Source organism: Antechinus flavipes, chromosome 4, assembly GCF_016432865.1.
Source record: "Antechinus flavipes isolate AdamAnt ecotype Samford, QLD, Australia chromosome 4, AdamAnt_v2, whole genome shotgun sequence".
NCBI classification, from domain to species: domain Eukaryota; kingdom Metazoa; phylum Chordata; class Mammalia; order Dasyuromorphia; family Dasyuridae; genus Antechinus; species Antechinus flavipes.
This window is the reverse complement of record NC_067401.1, coordinates 412669068-412696759: the sequence shown is the minus strand read 5'-3', so window position 1 is coordinate 412696759 and position 27692 is coordinate 412669068. Positions and strand designations below refer to the sequence as shown.

Sequence of the window (27692 nt, the reverse complement as noted above, 5' to 3'; positions counted from 1 at the left end):
TTCTTTTATCTCTCTCTCTCTCTTTCTCTCTCTCTCTCCCCTTCCTCTCTTCCACCTCCTTCTCTTTGTCCCTCTCTTCTATCTCCTTCTCTCTCTCCTCTTCTATCTCCTTCTCTGTCGCTCTCTGTCTCTCTATGTGTGTTTGTGTCTCTGTCTCCATCTCTGTCTCCCTCTCCATCTCTGTCTAATTCTAAAGAGGATTGGGCTATAGATGGCCTTTAAAACTCATGATTTTTTGACTGTTCCATCAAAACCTAAATCCATTTCCTAAAGCCTTCTGTTCCTGTCCCTACTCCACTGCCCCACTAATAAAAGGATAATATCATTTAGAATTAAGAAACCTTAGACATTAACTTTCTATTTTTACAGATAAAGAAAAAGAGCCCCAGAGAAATTGATGTGATTTGCCAAAAGTTACACTGTTAGTAAAGTGACTAAGCCAGGATAGAAACCTCAGGCCTTTGAATCCAAATGCAGTATTCTACAAATCATAACATGAAAACCTATACCCCCATTGAAAAAATGATTTAGTTTGTCTTCTTGTCTTCTAGGAATCTCATGGATGTCCTCCATCAACCTGTCCATTTAGAATACTTCAAGGAATTCCTTCGAGCAAACAAGGCTGAGAATCTGCTGTCTTTCATCCTTGCTATGCAGAAGGCTTCTAGTGAACCCAATGAAAAAACACAGAAAGCTATCATTGACGCCATCGTCACTACTTTCTTCCATAACAAAGACTCTGATGTTGGTATGAAACTGCAACCCAATCCCTACCTCATAAATTTTATTCCAAGAGTGGGTATAGAGTTTTAACAATGCTTTCTAAATATGAAATTCTGCAAGACAAGGTTACAATCCAAGCCATATATATCTTACTGTCTATAAGGAAGTCCAGGAAAGAAAAATGCCCATTGATCACAGAGCTAGTCTATCACCATGTATCACTGGAACAAAGGGTTATGTGTAAAGATTGGGCATTGAGAGATTAAATTTGAAAGGAGAGGAGGGGAGAAAAGAGATGTTTTGAAAATCAATGAATGTCAAGCAAAGAAAGTTTAGTTTAAGTAAGTACCATGTCTGGTTCCCTTAGACATGATCCAAGGATAATAGGGACAGTTTCAGAGAATTTCCCCATCAGTTGCAACTTGAACTATCTCTGTAATTTTTTATCATAAAAGATTCAACTGTATAAGAAAACAGGCCCCTATTACCAAGAAGGTATTGAGTACACAAGATCAGACAGGCAGAGGAAAATGCAGGCCTATTTTATTCTGTCATTCTATTCGATTCTAGCAACCTTGCCATTGGTTAACATAGTAAAGCACTCAGAGACATGCTGACATTAGGAAAATTTCTTGGATAGCCCAGATAATCTAACATTCCTGAATCCTAGAGTCTAACCTGATTTTAATTTCACTCCAAAAATATGATTTGCAAAATGATTATAAAATATAGATCACCTATAATAGGTGTCCTGTCTTTCTTAGTTATGGTATTGACAGAGTGCAGCTGCTCTTCCTAGTTGTGGTCCTCCAGTGTTCCTTCTTATGGTCTCCTCTCACATTTAACAAAACTAGGTATAGACTAACATCTCATACCATACATTAAGATAAGATCAAAATGGATATATGATTTAGACATAAAAGATGATACTATAAGCAAATTAGGAAAGCATGAAATAGTTTACCTGTCAAATTTATGAGGATGTAAGTCATTCTCCAATTGATAAATGGTCAAAGGATATGAATTGGCAGTTTTCTGACAAATATATAATTATATTAAAATGTTCTAAATCATTATTGACTAGAAAAATTCAATTAAAACAACTCTGAGGTACTACTTCACACCTATCAGGTTGGCTAAGATGACAAAAAGGAAAATGATCAAAGTTGGAGAGAATGTGGGAAAACTAGGACACTTTGATGGAGTTATAAACTGATTCAGCCATTCTGGAAAGCAATTTGGAACTATGAAAAAAGGGCTATAAAACTCTGCATATCCTTTTGATATACCAAAACCACTAATAGGTTTGTATTGCAAAGAGATCAAGAAAAGAGGGGGAGAGAATCTATTTGTACAAAAATAAGTGTAGTAGTTCTTTTTGTAGTGGCCAAGTATAGAGGGGATGCCCATCAATTAAGGAATAGCTGAACAAATTGTAGTATATCATTGTGATGGAATATTATTATACTATGAGAATGACAAGAAGAATAATTTTAGAAAAGCCTGGAAAGACTTAAATGAACTTAAGTGAAGTGAGCAGAACCAGGAAAACATTGCACATAGTGGTAAGAGCGATATTATTCTCAGCAATTCAATGATTCAAGCAATCATGATAAATGATGCTATCCACCACCAGAGAAATAACTGATGATGTCTGACTACAGGCTGAAGTATACTATTTTTTCTTCCTTCCTTTTTTCTTTGTTTTTCTTTGTTTTCTTTTCTTCCTTCCTTTCTCTCTCTCTTTCTCTCTCCCTCCCCCCATCTCTCTCTCTCTTGCTTTCTTTCTTTATTATGCATTCTTTCACAAAATTATTAATATGGAAATCTTTTACATAATTGTGATGAGGTGTGAGAATTGAGGGTAAGAGATCGCCTAATAGCAATGAGGATCCCCTTGGTCAGTGGCAAACTTTGCAAAAGAATTTGCAAACCCCAATAAATACAGGCAAAAGTTTGTGGCAAAGAATGGGATTTATTTATACTAAGAAGACAGTTTTTTAGGAAGACAGGTTTCTGAGTGGGCAAGATCCTTTGGGAATATAGCAAAGATGGGTTAACATTGAGAAGAAAATATCTTCAGCAGTGGGCAAAATCCTGTTAGGACTTCTGCAAAAATTAGGGGTTCAGAGTCAACTTTTATATAACCTTCTGAGGCTTTTTCAGGGTTTTCCCAGGCCCCTGTGCTGGGAATAGCTCAAGAATAATCTCAAATTCAATAGAGGGGGTGATTATGCCCCTGAGCAAGATCTCCAATGGAATGAGACCACTTAACTTGGGAAGGGTGTGCCCCTCCCAGGGGAGAGCTTGAGACCCTGAATCACTCTTCCCCCAAAGATTAAAGGGGACACAATTTACATCAATTGCACATGTATAATGTATATCAGATTGCTTACCATCTCAGGGAAGGAGGAAAGGATAGAATTTGAAATTCAAAACTTTTAAAATGTTAAAATTTGTTTTTACATGTACATTTAAAGGAAAGAAAAAAGATTATTCCCTGTTAGGGATAACCTTCTGAAGCAAGAGAAAAAGTAGAAATTTTGTGTTGTAAAGTCTGATAGATCTTGCAGTTTTAAAATATCCTCCATCAGTTTGTCATAAAGTCTGAGATTCCATTACATAATCACACTTGCACCTCTTGTGCTAGGAATGCAAACTCCCCTTCAAGCAAAAAAAAAAAAAAAAAAAAATGTCTGAATTAGCCATATCCAAAAAGCCTATTCCTCAAACTGCATTCTAAGTCCATTTTCTCTTTCTCTTTCTCTTTCTCTAAAGACAGATATCTTTATCTGTCACATGCTTCATTACAAGTCCTTTGGAATTATGGTTAGTAATTGCATTGACCAGAGTTTCTGAATCTTTCAAATTGTTTGTCTTTTAGATTACTGTTATTGTATAAACTGTTCTCCTGGTTCAACTCATATAATTCTGCTTAAGTTCATACAAATTTTCTCAGGCTCCTCTAAGTTCATGTGAGTCTTCCCAAGTTTCTCAGAAATCCTCTCCATCATTTCTTAGAGCAAAATAGCATTTCATTGCATTTGTATATTGAATGGGATAAATGAAGTGAAGACTTTTCATGAGAATATGAGCTATAGCAAAAAGCTACAGGAGTTCCATTGTCTTGGATGAATATTTCCCTTCCTGTTCTCCCATACACACACCTCTTAATTAGCATTTAAGTACTTCTTTTAAAGGTGATGATGTATATGGGACTGCCTGCCATCTTGGGGAGGGAGTGGAGGGAAGGAGGGGAAAAGTTGAAAAAGAGGGTTTTGCAAGGATCAATGCTGAAAAATTACCCATGCATATATCTTGTAAATAAAAAGCTATGAAAAAAAAAAAAAAGGTGATGATGACTTTGGGAATTCAGGTAACAGAATTCTCTAATCCAAAAATATCTGCTTATACAGCAGTTCTTTAGAGAAATTTGAATTTAAACAAATTAAATTAAATTTAAATTTGCTTTTATTAATGTTATTTTGTTTCTAGGATAGGCTTTCATGTTTAGAGTGTAAGCCTGGACTCCCCCAGACAATGCAAGAAAAGGTTGCAAGGTGGGGAAGGGACTTGGATCTATTTAATCTTATGTTTTGCAGTTTGTACTTTGCACAACTCTACTGACACCTTGTCTGTTGGGAGTTGTCCTTTCTTGGTGAAATCCTAATCTCTTTTTGCTTCTTTTTACCCTGAAAATCTCTGATTTTAATTTGAGTAAGAGTTGCTGTCCCACACATATATGTCTTTAATCATTGTTTAATCATTTCCCAATTGATGAGCACTGCCCTCAAATTCCAATTCTTTGCCACCATAAAAAGAACCACCATAAATATTTTTTATATATGACTTTTTTTCCTTCTTTTATCTTTTTGCAATATTGCTGGGTCAAAAGATATGAAGAGTTCAATAGCTTTGGGGTAATAGTTCTGAATTGCTTCCAGAGCAGGGCTGGAACAATTCATAGCTCCACAAAGAATATATTAATGTACCTGTTTTTCACAACATTCCCAGCATTTGTTATTTTCCTTTTTTGGTCAATTTTGCCAATCTTATGGGTACGGTCACTTACTTTAGAGGAAACAATTGACTCTGAGAACATTATTAGATTATAGAAAAATATAATAACTAATAACAAAAATAACTAATATAATAACTACATACTTTAGTAGCCTGAGGTCTAATTCTGTTCAGCATATTCTGTTTAAGTAATTAGAGAAGCTTGTAATGTATTTCTACAAAGATTTCCATCTAGAAAGCTCATTGAGGAAGTTTTTAACTTTTATCTTTGTATTTTCAATGTGTGGCATAGTATCTTATACAAAATAAGTGCTTAATAAGTATCTATTAAAAATTTAAAAATTATCCAAACATATAGTGCTCAGAGCAGCAAACCATCTGGAAAACATGGCTATCTAGAAAAATGCATTCTAACTAGTTCAAATTATATTCTATGTATAAATGCTAACTGGCCACCTGTTGCAGATTGGGCCATTATTAGTCATCTTGACTATCATTTTGCCACTGGACTTGTATGACTGTGTTGTTAGGAGAGAAATGAGACTGATGACTTTGCAAAACTCTGCCTCATTTAAATCCATACATAGACAAGTCAAGAGATTCACCCTTATGATGTAATTGGTCCTTTTCAAGAATGAAGTATGAGCAACCACAAAGAGTTCTTCATGAAGTCTCACACAGAGAAAAGGACTTCAAGAGCAGGTTATATAAGTTAAACCTTTGCCACACATATTTTTTTACATGTGTGCCTCATTACTATAATGGTCTAAATTTAAAGTTTACTCCTGTCATGGATGCATGTGTATTTGTGGGAAGGAATGAACCAAGTTTTTAGGAGAATGTTTTATTTTACCATCTTTACCATGTTATCTGAAAAGGGGATACACCTGCCAATTTGAACAAAAGTTGGGAAATGGCTATTTCTTCTTCTTCTTCTCCTGCTCCTGCTCCTGCTCCTCCTCCTCCTCCTGTTCCTTCTCCTCCTGCTACTGCTGCTCCTCTTCCTCTTCCTCCTTTCCCTTTTCTTGATTCTCCTTTTTTTCCCTCCTCTTCTTCCTCCTCCCTTGCACATGTGGTAGCTCTCTCCACTTGGGACAACATACCCTTACATGTTCATAAGAATATAATTTTTCGTCATGTTGTAAGATATTTGAGATCTAGGGGCTAGATTTTTCACATTTTAATTAATTTATTATTTTCTCCAAAAGGTAGGAATATTTACTTTTTGTCTTAAGCGATTCATTAGAGATGACTTACGATTTCTTGAATTATAGCTTAGAAAAACAGGCTTTAAAAAAGCACTATTTGTTTCAAGTGGAGCTACTTGATTATATCTTTAAACCCAAATTACTATGACTTTATTGAATGGTCAGTAATAGCTCCCAGCCCAAGCCTTTATGGCTCATTGTTTAAGTTTTGATGTCTTAAAATAAGCATAAATAGTCATTATTTTCAGTTCTAGACAAAAACTCTGAGCATCTTCTCTCCCAGATTGATACTTTTGAAATGATAAATAAGGCCATTTTTTATTCACAGTTCTTACCTAGTCCTTAGTTATTAAATGGCATTACCTCAGATGAATTGAGACTTTGAAAAAGACTAACTCAGAAAGGTCAACCGGGCCCTTGTCAGTTGTTTTGACTTTTGTCTGGCCACTGGGGTTTGATTACTCTGGAAGAGAAAGTGAGGCTGATAACTTCACACACTTCTTCCTCACTTAAATCCAATTCACATGCAAATGAAAACATCATCCTCTTGATGTCATGGTCCTTTTCGAGAATGAAGGACAACAGATATTAAGAAGTTAGTTGTTTATTTGCAATGAAGAGATAGTTTGATGTATCCATTAGGAGAAAACATGCATCTGAATTGAAAAAATGATAGAAACAGAAAGGATATTTATTTATCTAGTCAGGCTGATGGGAAGAAGGCAGAAAAATAAAAAAAGGCAAATAGGTCCAAAAGCATAAGCTTCCTGAGTAAACAAGAGAGGGGAAATTTAGTCCATATTGGGTGAATACAGATGTGTCAGGAAGTCATAAAAGTGACACTGGTTGATGAACTGGTTTGTCTTCTTTGACTAAATGACAAAATATTAGAGATCTCAGTCAAACTTATCAGCTAAGCTGATCAAAACTATATCCTTGTAGTTAGCTACTTGAGTAGAATTCCCAACTTTAGAAGAATTTCCAACTTTAGAATACTCTCATACCCTTGGTAATGCCATTTCAAGTTAAGAAGACTTGAACAGAGAAAATGTGGATTAGTAGAAGAATCCAAGTGTCAAGGAAGTATGACATTTAAAAGATTTGAGGACATGATTTCCGTGTAATCAATCATTTTATTAATACTGTTTACATTTTATTAATAAAAGGAATGGTTACTTGGTCATCTCTTTTAGACCAAAAATGACTCAAGGATGAGCTCACAGTTTATATGCCCTTGGAGGAGGAGGAGGTGTTTCTGACACCTTGGTCAGATCTGCAAGTATCATGGTTGGACTTCTGTTTTGCTCTTAGCATTTCTCCTGGAGCTGTCAGACAGCAAACACCATATTGACCATTTCTCTGCCCTTTCTGAAGTCACACTAGCTCTCAGGTAGATGACCATTTTCCTAGTGAAGGATCAATCCATCAAGAAGGACTCTGACAAGAATCTTGCTAACACTGCCTTAAGAGAAAGAGACCAATGGCCTGCATCCTTGAACTCCTGGGGAGTAACCATCTCTTATACATGAAAAATGTCAGGTTTTGATGGATCCCTCACTTTGAAAATCTCATCTGGAATAAAATCAGTACCAAGTGCTTTGCCACCGAGAAGAGCCTAATGTCATTCAAAACCTGAGGTAAACAGTATACTTTCAGGATGTCCACATTAATAATGAGTTTGAGGCCCAGATTACCAAAGCTAGCTCAGTGTTTGGGAGACTTTCAAGGAAAGTATGGGAAAAGAGAAGTAGTTGACTGATTACCAAACTGAAGATCTATGGAGCCTTATTGTTTGCCTATAAAAACTGGACAGTATACCAGCACCATGTCAGGAAGCTGAATCATTTCTATCTGAATTGTCTCAGGAAGATTCTGAAGATCACCTGGCAGGATAAGATACCAGACATTGAGGTCCTTTCTTGAGTTAAACTGCCAAGCGTTCCAGCTCTCCTGTAATGGGCTGGTCATATTGTTCAAATGCCAAACATATGCTTGCCTAAAAGATCATTTTATGAAGAGCTCACATAGAGCAAACCCTCACAAGATAGTCAGAAACTAAGTGATACAAGGAGACTCTCAAGGTCTTTCTTAAGAACTTTGGAATTGGTTGCACAACATAGGAAACAGTGGCATAGGACCACCCTACATGGCATGGCTCATCAAAGAAGGGCCTGTGCTTTATGAGCAAGGCAGAATTAGTAGCTCAAAAGAAACACGAAGTGTACAAAGTTGAAGAATCCACCCCAAATGTTCACATGGGCTCTTTGTGCTAGACCAGTGGTAGAACATTCCAAGCTCTTTCTAATCAGCCACAATTGGATACACTCTGACTTGAGGCTAACACAGTGATGTCATTTTGGTCTTCATTGAGAAGGAAGGACAACTAATCAGGCGTTCTTGAGGATGGCAATTGACAGATAAGAGAGAGAGGAGAAGAGAGAGAGAGAGAGAGAGAGAGAGAGAGAGAGAGAGAGAGAGAGAGAGAGAGAGGAGAGAGAAGAGAGAATTACAATGAGAAGTGGACCCATTTCATTAAGAAGCCAGGGGATGCAATTTTGTGACATTTTACTTCTAGTTCACCCATCCTTGGACAATCTATTTCAAGAATTTATATCCCTCCTCCCCAAGCCTGAGCAGAATACAACTGGAGGGAGAGTTTCCCATAAAATCAAGTTCCTTGTAATATTGAGTAGAGATTGAGGAGAGAATCAATTAAGTATATCAGTAACATCCTTCAGAGACTGAAATCTGAAATGAGGACTTTAGGGGAAGAATTGTGTTGGGAAGACCCCCAAATCATTGGTTATTACTAGTCATTTCTTTCAAAGACCCAGAGTCAAGTCCCACCTTGTACACATAGTATTTGACATTAGACAATTTGCTTCCCCTTCAGTGGCCCAAGCTTGTAAGATTCTACAAGTCACAGATGAGTTTCTGATTTCTCTCAGGGGAGGGTTTTTCCAGACTGGTATTTCTTTACATTGATAAAATCAAAGACTCCAACCTTAACATTACTTCTCTCCACCTTAAAAGAAAAAAAGTAAGAAACCTCAAAGTGAATGCTGAGGGGATTCAGAGAAAAGGAATATTTAGACTTGGATGGAAGCAAAAGTTAGGAAAGTCAAAGATCAAGGCAAGATGAGAAAGCAAATCATGTATTTAGTGGTGAGAAGAATATGGTGTTTCCTGATTTCCTCCCTCTCTTCCTTTATTCTTTACAGAGGATATACTACAATGTACTATTCCTATCCTCAAAGAAATCTCTTACATGAATCGAGTTCCTTTAGTAGTCTTGCACCAGGCCCAGAACCAAGTCCTGAAATATCTAGATGACAAATGGTAAGTAACATAGACTAAAGGAATACATTCATATATTTGTTGACTTCATTAAGTCACAAAGTCGTAGAACCTATTCCCATTTCTGAGTTATAACCCATTGTCTTTGACTCTTCCATGAGGATGTGAAAAAATTATTTTAGATCCTTCCTTGCCTATTTGTCTTGATGCCAGTTTCTACAGCCATTTCTCAGAGAATTAAAATAGCCACAGAATGTGCAGAACAGATATCAGATTTCTACACACTTATCACAGGTCACTTTTTTCAGACCTTGAGATAGTTCAGCAAAGAATAGAACAATACAGGGAAAAGAAAGAGGGCATGTTCCTGATCAATTAATGATTATATTTATACGTGCACATACACACACACATACATATGGATATATGTGTATAGAGTTTATACCCTTAGAATATGCTCACACCCTGGTAAAACTGTTTCAAAACAAAGACCTGAAAAGAGAGGATGCAGACAGCTAAGACATGTATGAATTAATAAGCATTTATTAATCACTTAATTTTTGCCAAGTAATATAATTTAGGGATACAAATACAAAAGTAAGATCATCCCTGCCCTCAAGAAACTTACATTCTAAAAAAGAAATATGTATATATATATATAGAATATATGTGTATTTATAATATATACATCACACCGATTTGCATACACATGTATGCCTTTCTCTCTCTTTCTCTCTCTCTACATATATATATATGAGAATGGTGATTAGGGAGGAGTATTTTAGTCAGGGAAATAAAAGAATAGGAGATAGGGAGTTGATTGATATGCCTTTTTATTAGTGCTGAGTAACAGAATACCAAATAGAAACATAAAGGAGAAAAGTGATCAAGAACCCAAGCCACCACATATATGCTGTCCTGCCACATCATTTCCCTTGTGATTCTTTTCCTCCTCTTGGCCTGTGTTGCTCCACATTAATGATATTGTAAAGGGAACTTTTTGACAAACCAGAAATGATTGCAGCATCTTTCCCACTTAAACACATCAACCATACACAGCCCCAGAATGAATCCCAGGTACCATTATAGTCTTCCAGGGTCAGAATGTTGTCCTCAGAATCTTCAGCATTGCCAAGCTAGAAAGTCTCATAACTAAGGGAATATAACAACAAAGGTTTGTTGCCCAGAATTATCTCATTCTGAGGCCTCAGACTACATGGAATATCTCTCAGTACAGCACTATCTCATGTAAGGAAGTGACATCCATCCCAGAATTATGTGTATATTAATATTACATCCTATATATCTTTATATACATCCTATAATACATACCTATATACTTAGGATTTTTTGAATCAAACATGGCTCCCTTGATCCCAGAGAGTTGCTAATATCAATTTTTGGTTCTCTTGGTTTAAAAAAATCTAATTACTATCACATATCAATTAAACTGACAGTGGAATCTATGCTCCCAGTTTCACCTGACTCATCATGAGAACATATTAATTTTCATAAAACTGATAAAATTGAAATCGAATACATTTGGATTTGATAAAATAGCCAATTATATTTTTAAAAAAGAAAACAATCATGGATGGCTTAGTATTTTATGATTGTAGCTTTAGTTCATCAACTAATCAACAATGTTTTATTTCATTCTTACTATATCCCAGATGTGATATAATGCCATATTCTGGGGATACAGAGACAAGAATGAAACTGTCCCCTACCCTCAAACCTACAGATGAGCTGGGGAAAACTATGGAGATGTGAAAAGATAAAATTGGTACAATGTGATTGAGAGTATGGAAGAGAAACTACAGAGGGGGAGTGGGGATCAAGAAAGACTTCGTGTGGAACATGGTGTGAAGACCAAGTTAGCACCCTGGATACCTTAGAATCAACCAGAGTCAGGATAGCAAAAGTCCTTGGTCTTTATTCTTGGTCTTTAGAGATAGGAGTGAATTAGATGGAAGCAGAATCTCCACGACCTCTCCTCTTCATCTCCCACCCAGAAGTGACCCTGGCTAGTCTTACTCCACCCTCTAGTCCCTCCTACAATCCTCTGTATACACCAATTATCGAGCCAGTACAGGATAGTGGGAAGGGCCATTTTCCAAGCATATGCCCATAGAGTATTATCCAATCGGTAGTTAGCCTTAAGTGCTTGGTTGTCCGACCTCAGCGCATTAACTCAAGAGTTTCAGCCCTTTACTACATGGTCCTTGAGCTGAGCCTTGAAGGAAGCTAGAAGTGATAAGATACATTTCAATTTAAGAGGGAAAAAAGAAAGCAGAAATAGAGAAAAGCAAAGCTTAAAGGGCAAGATACCTAGTAAATACACGTAAGGCCATGGCTACCTCAGGATTCAGGAGTTACTCTAACAGCTTATCTGGAACCTTTGTGTCTAAGAAGTCTGTTTTTCCAAATATGTTTAATATCCTCTGTCTCTTGCTGGCAGGTTCAAAACTTACCAAGACATGTTCCCACATCGCCTTCACATTCAAATTCCAGAAGTTGAAATGCCACAGAAAATCCCGAAAAAGGAAACAAAGACCATTAACTTAGAGCTCAGGAAGGTCAGTGAGCAAGATACAAAACTAGGCCATGTTTCAACCTTGGTGTGTCCAGCTGGTGCTTAGAATTCCATGAGTGAAGGCCTTTCTGAATATAAGGATTGGGGTGTAAAGACATGAGATCTGTTCAAAGGAAATGTCTGCCTTGATTATGTCAAATGGAGAGCGGTAGACCCTCTGAGAAAATAGCGAGATAGCAAAGAAAGAAGAGTGGTCCACACCAGCATGGGCTACATGTGTAGATTTATTAGGCTTTGGTTGGCTAATTGGATTGTTTAAAGGAATTGACTCACAAGAGGTCAGTCATCCTGGATGGGGAGAGCACAAAGTATGGATCAGAACAGACCACCCTTAGGCCACCTCAAGTGTTATATAGAAACAGAACAAAGAAGGCATAGAGCCAGGAATGGCCCGGGATCCCATGAAAGTGTTCCCATGAGATAGAGCTTCCTTTGCTGTTTGCATTTATCCAAGGTAGTTTACATTAACTGTAAGGCTTGAGGTCACATTTTCAGGCTCTGGCTCCCATCACACATGAACCCATGAATCCCAAGCCCTGAAGAAGTCAATGAGTCCAAAGAAAGCCTGTTTCTTTCCTCCTTTTTCCCTTGTTTGGCAGTGCAATCTTGGACAAGTCAATTTACCTATGCAGAACCCAGTTTTTGATCACCCATAAAATGGGGATGAAAGGTGGGAAAGGCAAGAAAAGAAATGGCGACCACTGCCCAGCTCAGATGGTCTGTGATTCAAATGACTTTCTCTGTTGCCTTGTTCACTGATCTCCCATCATCATTTCCTTCCCACTCTCCCAGGCTGGTAGGTTCTGTGTAAGGTCACTTTTGCTCACAACATTACTGTATCTCTCCACAGAAAAGAGTATGGATCTACCTTAGTGCCATTATTAGGAGTATCTGCAAATTTCGAAGGGAAATGAAGAAACCAGAAAGCCGTCACCAGTTTGAGGACTTTCTACGTAAGGAAATGACTAATCATAAGGAAAGTAAGTATCGCTGCCCTTCAGAAATTCTTCTCTTGTTACCATGTGGTGACCACCACACTCTGCTTGAAAGGACCCCAGTCAGGTGTCCACAGAGTGTAGCAACAATTTTCTTTTAAGTATCACAGAATTTGAAGGTGGAAGGGATCTCAGACATCATCTAGTCCAATCCTTCATTTTATAAGTGAGGAAATCAAATATCTGGCGTAGGGTCAAACAGATAAGAAGCAGCAGTTTGGATTCAAACTTTGGTCTCTAGTGCCATCATAGCACCCCTCATTTGTGGTTTTAGGAAACAAGAGGTGCCCCAAGTTCTTCTAGAGGAGAAAGCTGTAGGACAATATCAGGTCTGCTTCAGTTTTCACCTGTGTCACTCTGTAGATATAGTTTAGGTTATCAGGCAAGAAAGTTCCCAGAATTCTCCTAATTATGAAGCCTTAGGAGAAGGTACAAATTAGGGAGGTCTAGGAGAGTTCTTTTCCAATCCCTCAAAGAGCAGAATTCTTTTTCTTTTCCAGTATTCTCTAGGAGCCAGTTGCATTATCAGAATTTGGTATCAAGGCTCAGCTTTTCTGAGCTTCAAGAAACACTCTCAAAACCTTCCCCCATGACTTTCTTCCAAAAGCAGAATCATAAACCTCCAGAGCCACAAACATCTCTTCAGATGCCTATAGCCTACCATATACTGCCTCCTCCTTAATCGTCACTAATTTCTTCCAGATTATATTCTTTTTATTCATTCATCCATCAAGCATATCCAATATTTATGTGTAATTCACAAATGACAAAATCTAGATAAAATGAAACAATCCCTGCCCTCAATGAACTTACACTCTACTGGGAGCAAGCACAATGTACATAGAGAAGTAAATACATGTTGCTGTGAATCAGAAAGGGCTCTGGACTAGAATGCATTAAACTCACAAATTCAAATATTGCCTTTTTACTACAATAAGAAAAGTTATATAAAAGTCCCTGAACCTCATAACTCCTCTAGCACTTATTCCACAAATTCATTATGGGGACAATGAATGTATGGAAAGTATTTTGTAAACTTTTTAGTACTTTGAAAATATCAGCTCTTGTTGAAGAGAGGATGAGACTTGGAACAATTTTTTGGAGTAACAAATGTCTAAAACAGACATCTCTGCCCTTTCTTAATCACAGTTTTTTCCTTTATTATCTAATTTCCTACTTGTGTTTCCTGCTTTACTCTATTCAATAAAATACAATAATAATAGAAGATGGATTGTCTCCTCATAACTTTAATATAACATTAGCAAGCTAATTACATTTAAAAAAGTTGTATTGATGCTTTGTGTGTGTATGTATGTTTGTGTGTATTTAAATTAGACATTTTCTAAGTGTTTCACTAGAAGAGAATAGTAAAACAAAATCAATACAGTGACTTTATGTGACAACATATATCACTCTTATTATGTCCTGTCTTAGTCTCTTCTGAGAAGGAGGGGGATGTGTTTTCCTCATCTGTCCTCCAGAACCTTATCATAATCATTGTCTTTAATCTAAGTTTAGCTACCTTTGAGAGCAAGAGAGAGACAGCTAGAGAATAACAGCAAGAGAGGGAGACAGAGACAGAAAGAAAGAGAGACAGAGATGGATATAGACGTAGATATTATTATAGGTATATATTATTATAGTCATTGTATTGGAGGCAGTAGTAAGCAAGAAGATTGAACTTTAAACTAGGAACATCTGGATTCAAATCCTGACTATCAATTTATTGGCTATGTGATCATAGGTAAGTCATGTAACCATTCTAAGCCTTGTTTTCCTCATCTATAAAATGGAGATATTATCTTATGAGGTTGTTGGTGAGGATCCAATGAGATAATGAATGTAAAATACTTTGTAAACTTTAAATCAATGTCAGTTATTATTCTTCTCAATTACATGCAGATGGCTCCAGCTTCAGCTACAATACTCATGATTCATATTCAGTCTGAGGAGAAAGAAGCTGTGGGATACAGAGTAGTTGTGCTATTAATCTAAAGCCCTACCCTGAGATGGACTAACTTGTGAGCTCTTTGTGTCTGAAGTGTTAAATCCCCACCCTAAGAGACTGGTTGCTGAATAGACCCAAGGTCTGGGTCCTCTACATCAGTGGTGCACACTCAAGTGGAAATGGAGATCTCCAAACTTTTCTTAAGGATTCCTATGGATCACAAATTGACTGAGAAAATCACCAATTAATTAACCAGATTTTATAGTATTTTATTAAATATTTCCCAATTGCATTTTAACTGGTTCAGTCCTGATTTAGAAGTGTTATGAGTCACATAATGTTTGGCATCTGTGCCCTGGAGTTTTTCCCTTGACTTTTGATGTTCACTATGATCCCCAGGACCATGAAAATCTTGGGCAAAAAAGTATTAACTCTCTCTCTCTTTCTCTCTCTCTCTCTCTCTCTCTCTCTCTCTCTCTCTCTCTCTCTCTCTCTCCCCTCCTCTCTCTCTGCCCCTCTCTCTCTCTCTCTTCTCTCTCTCTCTCTCTCTCTCTCTCTCTCTCTCTCTCTCTCTCCCTCTCTCTCTCTCTCCCCTCTCTCTCTCTCTCTTCTCTCTCTCTCTCTCTCTCTCTCTCTCTCTCTCTCTCTCTCTCTCTCTCTCTCTCTTCCTCCTCCTCCTCTCTCTCTTCCCCTCTTTCTCTCTCTCTCTGTCTCTCTCTCTCTCTCTCTTGCTTTCAGATATGATTATATCAGGACCACCCAAAACTACAACCACAACAAGCGCTTCTCCCCCCCAAAAGACTGCTTTAGATGTCGACATGGAAGATATAGTATTTGTAAAGCGCCGTATTCTTGGCCATAAAATGGTCATCATCAACTTTCTGGTCAATGACTTAAATTTCTTTATCGAAATAGAGAAGTAAGTTGACAACCCCTCCCCTCTTTCTTCTTGTCCTCTCTTCTTCCTGTTCATTTTTGCTCTTGGCCAAGGCTTTCTATAGGTAGAATTGGGGATGTGAGGTGCTAGATTGGTTCCTGCTTAAAACCCATCATAACTCCTGACATTTTCACTATTAGACATTTATTCTTTGGGACTTGGAGACTTTTCAACCTTCATGAGTATTCTTTTTTGTTGTTATTGTTGTTGATTTCTCTCTCTTATGTCCGAGGTTCTATGACCCCCATCTGTGGTTTTCTTGGCAGAGATACCGGAGTGATTTGCCATTTCCTTCTCCAGCTCATTTTACAGAAAGAGAAACTATTGACAAATCCTTTAAGGATACAATGTATTAAGGAAGAATATTTAAGAGACATTCTTGTCAAATGTGACAATTCAAGATGATTATATTAGCCAGAGGGCATAGTACATAAATTGAACTTGGAGTTATGAAGTGTTGAGTTTGTATTCTGCTTAAGGCATGTAAAGGCTATGTTACTTTTTGAGATTATTTCAGCCTCAATTTCCACACTTATCTCCAGGGCCATTGTAAAGATCAAATGATAAAGCACATTGTAAAACTTAAAGTGAAATATTTATCATTATCATTCTGCTGTGAACCATGGATGATTACAGCAGGAATTAGAGAGCATATATTCCTATTTTTTAGGGCAGCTAGACAATGTAAATAAGGCACTGAGCCTGAGTCAAGGAGATCTGAGTTCAAATCTGGTCTCAGGCACTTACTAGCTGTATGACTATGGACAAATTTACTTCACCCTGTTTGCCTCAGTTTCCTCAACTGAAAAATGAGATGGAGAAGGAAATGGCAAAGCATTCCAGGATCTTTGCCAAGAAAACCCCAAATGGAATTATGAAGAGTCAGACATGACTGAAAACAACTGAACTACAAGTTCAATCTTTTTATGTTAGAGAAGAGGAGACTGAAGTCCAGAAGGATAAATTTCTTGGTCAAGGTCATATAGCTGATAAGTGGGAAAGCTTAAAATTAAGCAAAGATATTCTAATGCCAGGTTCAGTTTTCTTTTTTTCTTTTTATTTTAATCTAAAAAAACCACCTGGGCAAACTTTGAAAAAGTTTGAAAAAGTCAATATATACTTCGAGCCACCACTATTTTGATACCATAAAGCATAATAGCTATAATTGATCTTCTGATCCAAACTTTTTATTCAAGAAGAGTGCAAGAAAACTCCTTCTAAATTCAAAAAGCACTAATTCAAACTGTTTATTGTGGCAAAAAAAATTCACTGAACATGTTACTTCACCTTTCATTCTACTATTATAAAGTATACAGTGCAAAAACCTCCAGGAGAGATAATGTTTTGACTTAAAACTAATCCACAGCAAGTTAGAAATGATCTCTAATGAATGGCAGATCCCTTCAAGGGAAGATTTTGGTATAGAAAAGAAGAAAACAAAAATATGTGAAGTTTCTAGGAGGGTAGACATAAAGACAGAAAAAAGGGAGACTTGGACTCCTAACAGTGAACCATACTGACTTCCCAATTTTGCTGACAGTTAATCCAAAAGTTCATCATTAGGTCAAAAGAATGCTTGGACCTGGTATCTTCTGCTTCCAATGCCCCAATTTTATCTTTTTTGGTATTCCACTCAACACTCTTATTTCAGATTCAATGACCTGGTCTCTTCAGCCTTAGTACTGCAAGTTAACAAGATCTTTAATGAAAATGATGTTGCACTGCTGAAAGCCAAAGGACATATTATCTTTAAGCTCTTCCTCGCATCTGATATTCCTCCCAAATTACGGGTAAGAGCAAACTTATGTTCAACCCTTGTTTTATTATACCAGATTGGCTTCTAGTCTCAGAATTTCTGATAGCAAAAAAGAAGGTGATCCCTTTTCTCCCAGGAAATTTTTACAAGACCTGTGGGTGTATAGATATATAAAATAAGTATACAAATCAAACATTTGCTAACAATAAATCATAATTTCATGACCCCCATATTCACTTGTAAGACCCCATAAGAGGTCACAAACCACAGTTTAAGAAGCTGGGTTTTGGAGAAAGCAGAATATTACTTTGTTCTTTAGGGGTGGGCATCAGATTATGGCTCACCCAGCAGTGACATCAACTTCCTTTGCTTTGGGCAGGTAAATATTTCTGAAGCCACCAAGGACAACATCTACAATGCTTTTGCAGAGGGGCACCTGGATCGCTCTGTCTTCCACAGTTCTGTCATGACAATTTTCCCTATTATTATGTACTTCTGGAAAAAGTAAGTATCTCCTTTAGTATCCTAAAGCTTAGAATGGAACCAAATTCAGTTCCCTTGTTTTGGAGATGGGAAAATTGAGAATCAGAGAGGAAAAGAGATTTGTCTAAAGACTAAAAGGCAAGTCAGAGACAGTCAATCTGATGTTTAGTTCAGTATTTGCTTGTTTTTTTTTCTTTTTCTGCCTCTTAGGATGTCTTTTTAGGATAATTTTTTAGACATCCTCTTCAGATATACCTATCTTACACCTAGGACAACCAAGTAGAGCCATAGTGCCCAGAGTGCCTAGGTCTGGAATAGGGAAGACTTATCTTTCTGAAGTCAAATCTGGTTTCAAGACACTTCACCCTGATTGCCTCAGTTTCTTCATCTGTAAAATAAACTGACAAAAGAAATGGCAAACTGCTACAGTATCTTTGCCAAGAAACCCAAATGGGGTCATAAAGAACCAGACATGACTAAAAAAGCTGCAAAAAAATATGACATGAATACTTTTCATGCTATTCTTTTTATACCTGTCACTGCCCTATTCAAAACACTGACAAATAAATAGTTATGCGCATAGACTAATGATCTCTCTGTGAGGAGATGGGATTTTTTTGGCTTCAGTTTGAATAAATGAAAAAGTATTCATTAAGACTTTATGATGTATCCAGTATTATGCTAAGTGCTGAGGATACATAACAGCACACAAAGATGTCTGATCTATTCTTTCAAGGAATTCATAATCTATTTGGGGAAGACAACACATAAAAAAGAAAGTTCAGCTACAAAGCAGATGGCAAGGCCCAGCCATCCTTAAGTTCCAACAGTAGATTCAATGACAAATGAGATAGAAGCAGGTCAGATAATAAGATCCAAAGAAAGGGAGAAAACAAACATTAAACTACTATTGCATGTCACACACTGCACTAAACACTTTTACAATTATCATCTCACTTGATCCTCAAAATATCCATGGAAAGTAGGTGTTCTACAACCTAGACACCCATTCTTGCAAAAAGATAAAATAAATCTTTCCTGCATGATGATGATGAAGAAGAAGAAGAGGAGGAAGAAGAAAAAAGAAGAGGAAGAAGAAAAGAAAAGGAAGAGAAAGAGGAAGACAAGGACGAGGAAGAAGAGGAGAAAGAAGAAAAAAAAAGGAGGAGGAAGAAAAGTACTATTGTCATCATGTCCATTTTGCAGTTGAAGAAACTAAGACAGAAGTTAAATGATGTACCCAAAGTCACACAGCTAGCATCGGGCCAGGTTTCAACTCAAGTCTTCCCACTTCCATACCCAGTGCTGTGTCTACTACACCACCTCTAGCTAAAGGACCTTAGAACACATATGACCAGTTAAAGAGCAAACCTGAGTCCTCCCAGAAGGGATATATTGTAACAAAAGCACCAATGAGCCTTTATTAGCCTTTATTTAGCCTTTAACTGATTACCCTTTTGCCACTAAGGTTAGTACTTGGTGACAAGGTTTATCAATTAAAATATTTTTAAAGAGTTTCTTGTCCATCCTTCCATGTACAATTAAAGAGAGTCTTCTCTCTCTCTCTTAGGATCCAGGAATTCTGGCTGTTATCCCTGGTCCACTAACAATGTCCTCAGGATGTTGATAGGTCTCATAAATCAATTAAGTATTCTTTAATGATAGAGAGGGGTGGCTGCTTAATAGCATGCGGGTGCTAGCCCACTTTCTTTGATGTAACCAATTATGTTGCCCTCACCCCCATGATATTATCAGCCCTATAACCAATCACACTTTCCCCCCCTTACACAGTTCTGTTCTTTGTTTTATGTTTATAAAAAGAAGCTGGGCTTTGTCCTCTGGGTCATTGGTCTAACAGAAGTAGCCACTTGATCCATTTTGTTGAAGGTTCATGCACTGCTGATAAACTGATAAAACTCAGAACTCTGTGCTTCAATTCACCTTTATTAAATCCTATCAAGACATGCCTCAGTTGTGTTCTTCTTCTTTCCAATTTTTAGTTGGCAATTGTTTCCATCATTTGCTGTGGTCTTGCCAGGTCCCATTTGGATTCTAGAGACAATTATGGCATCAGGTCTCTTACACAAGCTCCCAGGAGATAGTGACCAGATGCTGGAATGGCTCACTCTTCAACTTTTGCTTCCTGTGTTTCTAGAATTACAAAATCTTTCTGCACAGTGATCTATGGGGCCTTCTTCTATCTCTGATTCTGTTCTGACAGATCAGAGTTGAGACCAGATGCCCCTCCTTTCCCCAGTTTGGCCAGTTTCTGACTAGGACTAGCATTAGACTTTCCAGTACAACCTCTCTGACCACTATCACTGGCTTCCTATAGTGTCTTGCTATCTTGTGTAATTAGAGACTAGAAGAAGGAGCTTACTTCTGAATCTTTTCAGTTTTATTACTTAATGTTTTTGGATCCTTTTTGGACATGAATTAGAGTTTATGTGAAAGTTCACTTTTCAATGCTCTTTCCCATTGTAATCTTCACTGAAAGTCTCCATGTTCTTTTGAAAAACAAATGGGACAGCTCTTTGGAAAAAAGCATATATTTTTAGATATAATAATTATTACTATTAAAATAGTTGAACTTGCCAAGGAAGAGGAAGAGGAGGAGGAAGAGGTGGAGAAGGAGGAGGAGGAGGAGAAGGAAGAGGTGGAGGAGGAGGAGGAGGAGGAGGAGGAGGAGGAGGAGGAAGAGGAGGAGGAAGAGGAGGAGGAGGAGGAGGAGAAGGAGGAGGAGGAAGAGAAGGAGGAAGAGAAGGAGGAAGAGGAGGAGGAGGAGGAGGAGAAGGAGGAGGAGGAGGAGGAGGAAGAGAAGGAGGAGGAGGAGGAAGAGAAGGAGGAGGAGGAGGAAGAGAAGGAAGAGGAGGAGGAGGAGGAGGAGGAGGAAGGAAAAGTAAAAAGAGGATGACAAGGAGAAGGAAAAGAAGGAGGAAGAGGAGGAGGAGGAGAAAGATTTCTTCAAAAATGCATTAAAATATACATTCCTTTACAAAATTTCTTCAGTAGCTTTGGGGGTGGGGGAGGAATTAGTGGTTACATGTGCATAATTGTGCAAATTTACTTTCTTTTTCTCCCTTGTTTTGTGCTGTTCATCCCTCCCAGTATCTTTGAGACATTTCTACTATACTGCAGCATTGACAAATCACCTTCTTTATCATAACCTTGAGAAGTGTAGAGCCCAAGTACTGACACCAGTTGGATAGGTGAGGAAACTGACCTACGTTTACACAGCTTGTAAGAGAAAGACCTAGCATTTAAACCTTGATGTCCTCAGTTTAAGACCAAACTCAAAAATCACGGAAACACAGAATTTCCCAAGTGGAAGAGACCTCCGGTGCACGAAGAAATTCTCAATCTAACATTCCAGACATGCAGTCATGGAGCCTCTATTTGAAGTTCTCCAATAAGAAGAGAACCATTAGCTCTTCAGGAAGCTCATTCTACTTTGAGACAGCTCTGGTTTTTAAGAAAAGTTTTGTTTGGTTTCTGCTAACATCAAGCCTACATTTGCCTCTTTGCAAATTTCAAATAGTATATTTTGCAGATACTAAATCTAATTCCTTTTAGCCTTTTTTGACAAGAAAAAAAGAGAAATCAAAGAAGTTTCTTTTGTCTATGAATGCTTACTTGAAAATTAATTCACTATTAAAGAAGGAAAAACAGAGCAATGGTATGATAGACATAATGGAGATCCAAAAGAAATGGAAGACGGGTAAGAAGGGAGAAAAAGAAGAAACTTGGGAGATTTAAAGCTATAGAGAAGACTTAATCTAGATTGAGGCATAGGAGACAAATTTGGGGATAGAGGTCAGTTCTAGATCTGTGGTTTCATCAGTGTAGGAATGACTATAGGTTAGCAGCTCTTCCCTAAGAACTCCTCTATAACTTAGTTGAATAGAATTAACTGGGACAATTTAAGGTTAAATGACTTACCTATTATCTCACAGCTGTATCAAAAACATGACTTTGAGTATAGACCTTTTTTAATCCCAGAAATATTTCATATGTTCAGATCCAAACTTTTAGATTCCAACAATTTGTTCTAATCCCCAAAACATTTAAGTAGGAAATTAGTTTGGGAAGTGTAATTATATCTGTGATCCCTTTATATAACCATGAGGCAGTTAAAAATTTTTTGATGATCACTAATTAGTGAGTATCAAAGTGACTAACAAAAATATTGTTAAGCCTTGATGAATTTCCAATTTGAATTTGAAGATAAAAAGAAATTTCATACATCACCCACTAAATTTCAGCCTTTACCTCTGTCTATTGTTTAATCCTGACTTAATTGATCAGAGCAAAACAGACAATCACCATTTTCTTAATAAACCTTCTGAGGAATATACTTTGCTCAAACATACAATCAGACATATGCTGGTTCATTGAAGTTCTCCATTTGCTTTTATACAAGTGCTTTGGTGATCCTTGGGTTGTAGAGAGCTTCCTAAATCAAGAATTCCCTTCCAGTGAACGCACAACTTTTACTATCCTGTTAACACCACCCACCCTCTTTCTCTGTGAGCCCTCCTAACTAGCTATTTCTATTCTGTAACAAGAGCATTTTCCACATAGGTATTGTAACTGGAAAGCAAAACGTGACTACTTAAGGAGCTGGGGAAAGAAAAGCAAGGAACACTCCCCGGCTCGTTCGGTATCTCCTAAACAGAATCAGTGGAGTGGGGGTAAGCTTTGGCCCATGGTTTCCTGTTCCTCAACCTTCAGTCTCACTCGACACAGGAGAAGAATCTGTAACCCTTTGAAATGATTTGGCAGAAAGAAAAGCACTAAGTTTTGGATTTTTATATCTAAATGATCTAGATATAATACATTTGGGGATTCAAGAAGTTCCGGGAGATATTTGACTTTTTTTTTTCCTCATATAACCCTTAATGGCAAGGTATCAGACTTCAGTCTTATAAGATCTCCGTCTTATAAGATGCAAGTAGCTGAGGTACCTTCTGAGGTTCAGAAGAGCTTTGTCCAAAAAAGACCCTCAAATAAAGTTCTTATATTAGAGATTTGGTCATTTGAGCTAATGAATCTTTTTTTCTGTTTAGAAAATTTATAGCAGTATATATTACTAATAATTTAGCTAAAATTTCAATTCTGCCACTTAAATATTCAATTTAAAAGCTTATGGCATTAAAAAAAAAACTACAGATATGCCTACAAAAGTTAACATTCATTTGGCTAAACATCATTCTTATTTTGAAGTAAACTAGTTTAATCAGATACTTTCCTCTTAACAATTCACTTAAATCGAATCAACTAGGAAATGGGAAATGTTCGCTTTGGGGTTTTGGTTTTTTGAGAGAAGAAAAACCTGAGTTCAAATCCAATTCTAACACAATAGGTCTGTGACAGGAAACCTCTTTTTTTTTTTAACCTCTTAATGTCCCCAGGCATCTTGGACACAGAATGATTGCTTGATAACATTGATAAAAGGAGTTTCCTAAAAAGCAAGTTTCCCTACTTCAGGGAAATCACAGGTCTAAATCTTTTTTTTTTTTTTTTAAAGAAAGAAATTTGAAGGCAGCTGGATGGGGCAGTGGATAGAGCACCAGCCCTGAAGTCAGGAGGACCTGACTTCAAATGTGACCTCAGACACTTAATACTTTCCAGCTGTGTGACCCTGGGCAAATCACTTAACCCCAATTACCTCAGCAAAAAAAAAAAAAAGAAAAAGAAATTTGAGTGAAATGAGATTAACACTTAAATTTTTTGTTTTGTTTTGCTTTTGTTTTCCTCCTTCATTTCTCTGTTTGTAGGGGACCATTTCGTCATGAGATTTTCCCTGGTCAAGGGCATTGAGTGGCTGCTTCCTCAGCCTCGGGAAGAAGTGGAGAGTCCAGGTGCAATATGTAAGTCTGTTGATGTCAAGTTGATGGAACCAGTTGAGCTACTATAGCTCTGATATGAGAGCTGACTTCAAACCTTTGGAGGAATCAGAATTGTTCTACCTGGTTCCAGAAAACTAGAAGAAATGGAGAGAGAAGCTGTGCAGAGGCAAATTCTGGGCTTCCTCCTTACACTGGATTCTGGTTACAGTCCCCTTTCTCTGTATCCTACTCCCTCCTTCCTATCCTTGCTTGTATTCATGCACTCTCAACATCTAGCCTTTCCCCTTTGCCTTCAAATCCCTGTGACTCCAGCTACCCTTCACCCTTCTCCACATCATCTTGTTTTAGGATTGTCCCTATTCAGAACTTTGTGCATTCAGTTATTTTCTAAATGCAGTCTCCCTTTCCATGAGGTTTCTAGCATCAGTTCCTTTCTTTTTTTCTCTTCACTGCCAATTCTTTTCTCAAGGCTTTTGCTATGTGGCAGCTTTGTCTCTTTAAAGAGTAGAAAGAGCCATAGTCCACAAATGTTTGGATACAAACTTTCTGATTTTTAAGTCAATCTTCAAGGCCTAATATCAGTTGAGAGCCAGTACCCAGTCAGTCATTGAGCCAACAAAGCTCATTGAGGGATACCTCAAATACTCCTTGCAAGATTAGATTCAGTGGATGACATTTTAATTTGTTCAATTTTAAGATGTCACATCTCCCTAGGTGTGAAAGCCAGTGAATCGATGCTTTGTTCAAGAAACTTTAGTACAGGGTAGCAGAACTAAGAACTTTTCAAAATATGGCCTTCATCACTACTGAGATTTTTATGTCTAAGCATAACCAAGAACACTGAAATAAGTCTTTCCCTTGGCTTTAGAAATATTCTTGTGTCTATATTTCTACTTATCCATACTCTTAAGTTGGCACAGGCAGAAGTGCTACATCTAAGTCATGATGGACCAGCTGTGTACAATGTCCCGTGACTTATGGCAGTGTGTGTCCAAAATGACACTAATTGTGACATACAGAAAGTGATACTTCTGCCTGTCCATGAATTTACCTTCAGGCCTGGGATAAGATCCAGTAGATAAGCTCCTTAAAAATGCCCCATCTTCTGCTCTGAACATTCTCATCCATTCAAGCCTATCCAATTTTTCAGGGAGTCTCCTAAATCTACAATCTCCATTTACTCATGAAACAACCACATTTATGAACTGATGAGCTCACATTGCTTCCCAGTGTCAAGTTATAAAAATCACTTGCGCACTTAGAATTATATATCATTTCTTCTATAAAAATAATTTTTTTCATCCTTGTGTTTCCCCCACATTTATACTCCATTTTACATTTCCTATAATATAGAGGTGACTTTGGAGAGCTACAAGGAGAGCTTCAGTTTATGATTCAAAAAGTTGGGGCCTCTTGCAATTAAGTCCTCAGGAAAGCTGCAGAATCAAGTGTGATTTTTTTTTTCTACTTGCAACTTCCACTCTAGATAGTTATCCAGGGAATAAAATAATTATAATACTGGCTTCTTCAAGCTTACCCAGATAGTAAGTCCCATGATCTTTCAACTGCAACCACTTGTTTAACATCACCATGTATTCCACCAGCTCTTATCATGTCAAGAATTCTTAGACCTCAGTTTTCATCCACTAGCCTTTCATATGACACCATTCAAGTTATACTAGATAAGAAAAGGAGTTTCCCAAGATAGCATCCTTGGAATCTCAATGCTAGTAGAGCTGTCTATGGTACCTTGTTAATTGGGAGGTCATCAGAGCAAATGAACACCAACTTGGCACAAATACATATCTGTGGAACTGAAAGTTGCTACCATCAGAAACCCACTAAACCCCAAACCTAAGAAGGAATCTTAGGAAAAGAGGTCTAGCTATCAATAATCAAAAGCTCTGCCTCTTTAATTTTCAGGAAGGTGAATAGTCATTATATGACAGTCATTCATAAAATGAAGCCATGCTAGAAGATTAGCTGAACATAGTGAATTGTCAATCAAGCTACTAGGCTGGTGACCCTATCTTTGCATTTCTGAACCTTAAATTCATCCTAATGTTCTATTTTTAGCCCCCATCCCTTACTATTTTCGCATATTCTTCTGTGGTCTGAACTTCCCAATTCCTGCTTTTGCTATCTCCTTTGACATGAAAATTCCCTCTCTTCAGATCTCTTCAGCATATGTCTTCTACTCTGGGTCCTGACATTTTGCTCTACTTCTCAAGAGATGAAGAGCTGCTACTTCTTACCGGTGGCCTGTCTCTTAACCTTTTCCTGGGATATGACAGTTGACTAGATAGAATAGACATCATCCACCCTGATGACTGTAACATTATAGAATCTCCAAGTTGAAGCGCAACCCAGAACCCACTAACCCAACAGAAGCAGGAATTCCCATTACAGCCTTCTTGGTAAATGGTCATCTAGCCATACTTGAACATTTTTAGATATATCCTTTTCACTGGTCTCCTCACTTTCATCTGGTCTTTGCTTGCAATGGATGGCTCCTACAAGAATATCTTCCATTTACATTATTTTGGCCAGGGTAAATACCTATCAAATTTTTTCTAATTACCCATTTTCTCCATATTATACTTAAGATTTTACATCTATTATTGGGGAACTCCTTTCTGCAATCCATCTCTCCTAATCCAGAACATTACATCTGTGAGCTTTATCTGCTGTCCTTAGTCCATATCTTTATTGTTTAGAATTCTTTTCTTTGTGCTGAAAGCATATGTCTTTCCCTTCTCTTTAATAATCTATCTAGAGTTCCATCTTCTCCAATAAAACAAAAGGCATATTGTTTGCCTGCCATATCCATATATTGATCTCTGTTACTGAGAATGGATATAGCTTTTGCTTTTTAAGCTGTTTATCTTTCTTGCCTGAGCTCATTATTTCCAAGAAGACAGTGACTGGACTTCTTTGCTTCAACAGATCTGTAATCTCATCATTGTGAGTCTTCTTCCAACAATGCAGGGTCACAACTCATCCACATACTTTCATCTTCTGTGTCTCTTGGTCAAGTCCTTCCATACAGTTTCCCCAGTAGGTTTTGCTCAGTTTGAGGCTTTATCCTAGGTCTCTTGACATCATGTGGGTGTTAATCACTTTTCCCACTTATTCTTTTTATATGTTTGGTTCACCTCCTTTTCCATCTCTTTGATAATATCTTTGATGCAGCATTTTGCACATATTTGAAGTCAAAACAAGCTAGTAAAACAGTAATTAGGGAAGACTAAATACTAGAATAAAGAAGATTCAAGAGCCTCTTTGACCCAGGAGTGAGAGGAAATCTCTCGGGGAGTTCAATCGGGGAGACGATTGTCTTAACTTATGAGTCTCCTCTTAGCAATCTCTAATATCAAATTGAAGGATGCGTTGGGGCTCTACTTTTTCCTCATACACTTACAAACCCAGGAGGGCCTCCTGTTTTGCTATTCACAGTCTATGCTTCACTCTTTCTTTCCCACCTTTTCTCTCTTTCTGCTTCAATTTCTTTTCCTATTTTACTTTCCCCCATTTCACCTCTCTTTTCCCCACTCCTCTCACTCAGGAGTCAAGCCTCTCATCATATATGCAAAATCATATGGGCTCTCCTTCAGGAGATTGCCAAGCCTACTTGGGGTGGGATTATCATAGATGGGTAACGTGCTGAAGACTATACCATCACTCAAAAATCTTTTGGGAGACCTGAAATATTGATTCATTAGAGATTATAGTATTCCATGCTTGTCACTTAAATACTATTACTGGGAAAAAATATTTGTGATAAAGAGATAAGTTTTTGTTTCAGTAAAAAGTTTGGCATGTCTACAAATGTTATTGTATTTCCCAAATACAATTACACTTGTTCTCTTCCTTCTGTTCA

General features: G+C 37.5%; 1 protein-coding gene across 1 annotated transcript in view; it reads left to right on the top strand.

Annotated features, from left to right (window-relative positions):
• Positions 1–27692, top strand: part of RGSL1 (regulator of G protein signaling like 1) — a 65158-nt gene that overhangs the window by 23471 nt on the left and 13995 nt on the right. The window contains exons 10-18 of the mRNA XM_051998823.1: positions 552–748; positions 9173–9290; positions 11710–11827; positions 12695–12824; positions 15526–15706; positions 17376–17514; positions 17860–17984; positions 22545–22654; positions 23741–23833. Coding sequence (XP_051854783.1) covers positions 552–748; positions 9173–9290; positions 11710–11827; positions 12695–12824; positions 15526–15706; positions 17376–17514; positions 17860–17984; positions 22545–22654; positions 23741–23833 — 1211 coding nt within the window. The remainder of the gene's footprint in view (positions 1–551; positions 749–9172; positions 9291–11709; positions 11828–12694; positions 12825–15525; positions 15707–17375; positions 17515–17859; positions 17985–22544; positions 22655–23740; positions 23834–27692) is intronic.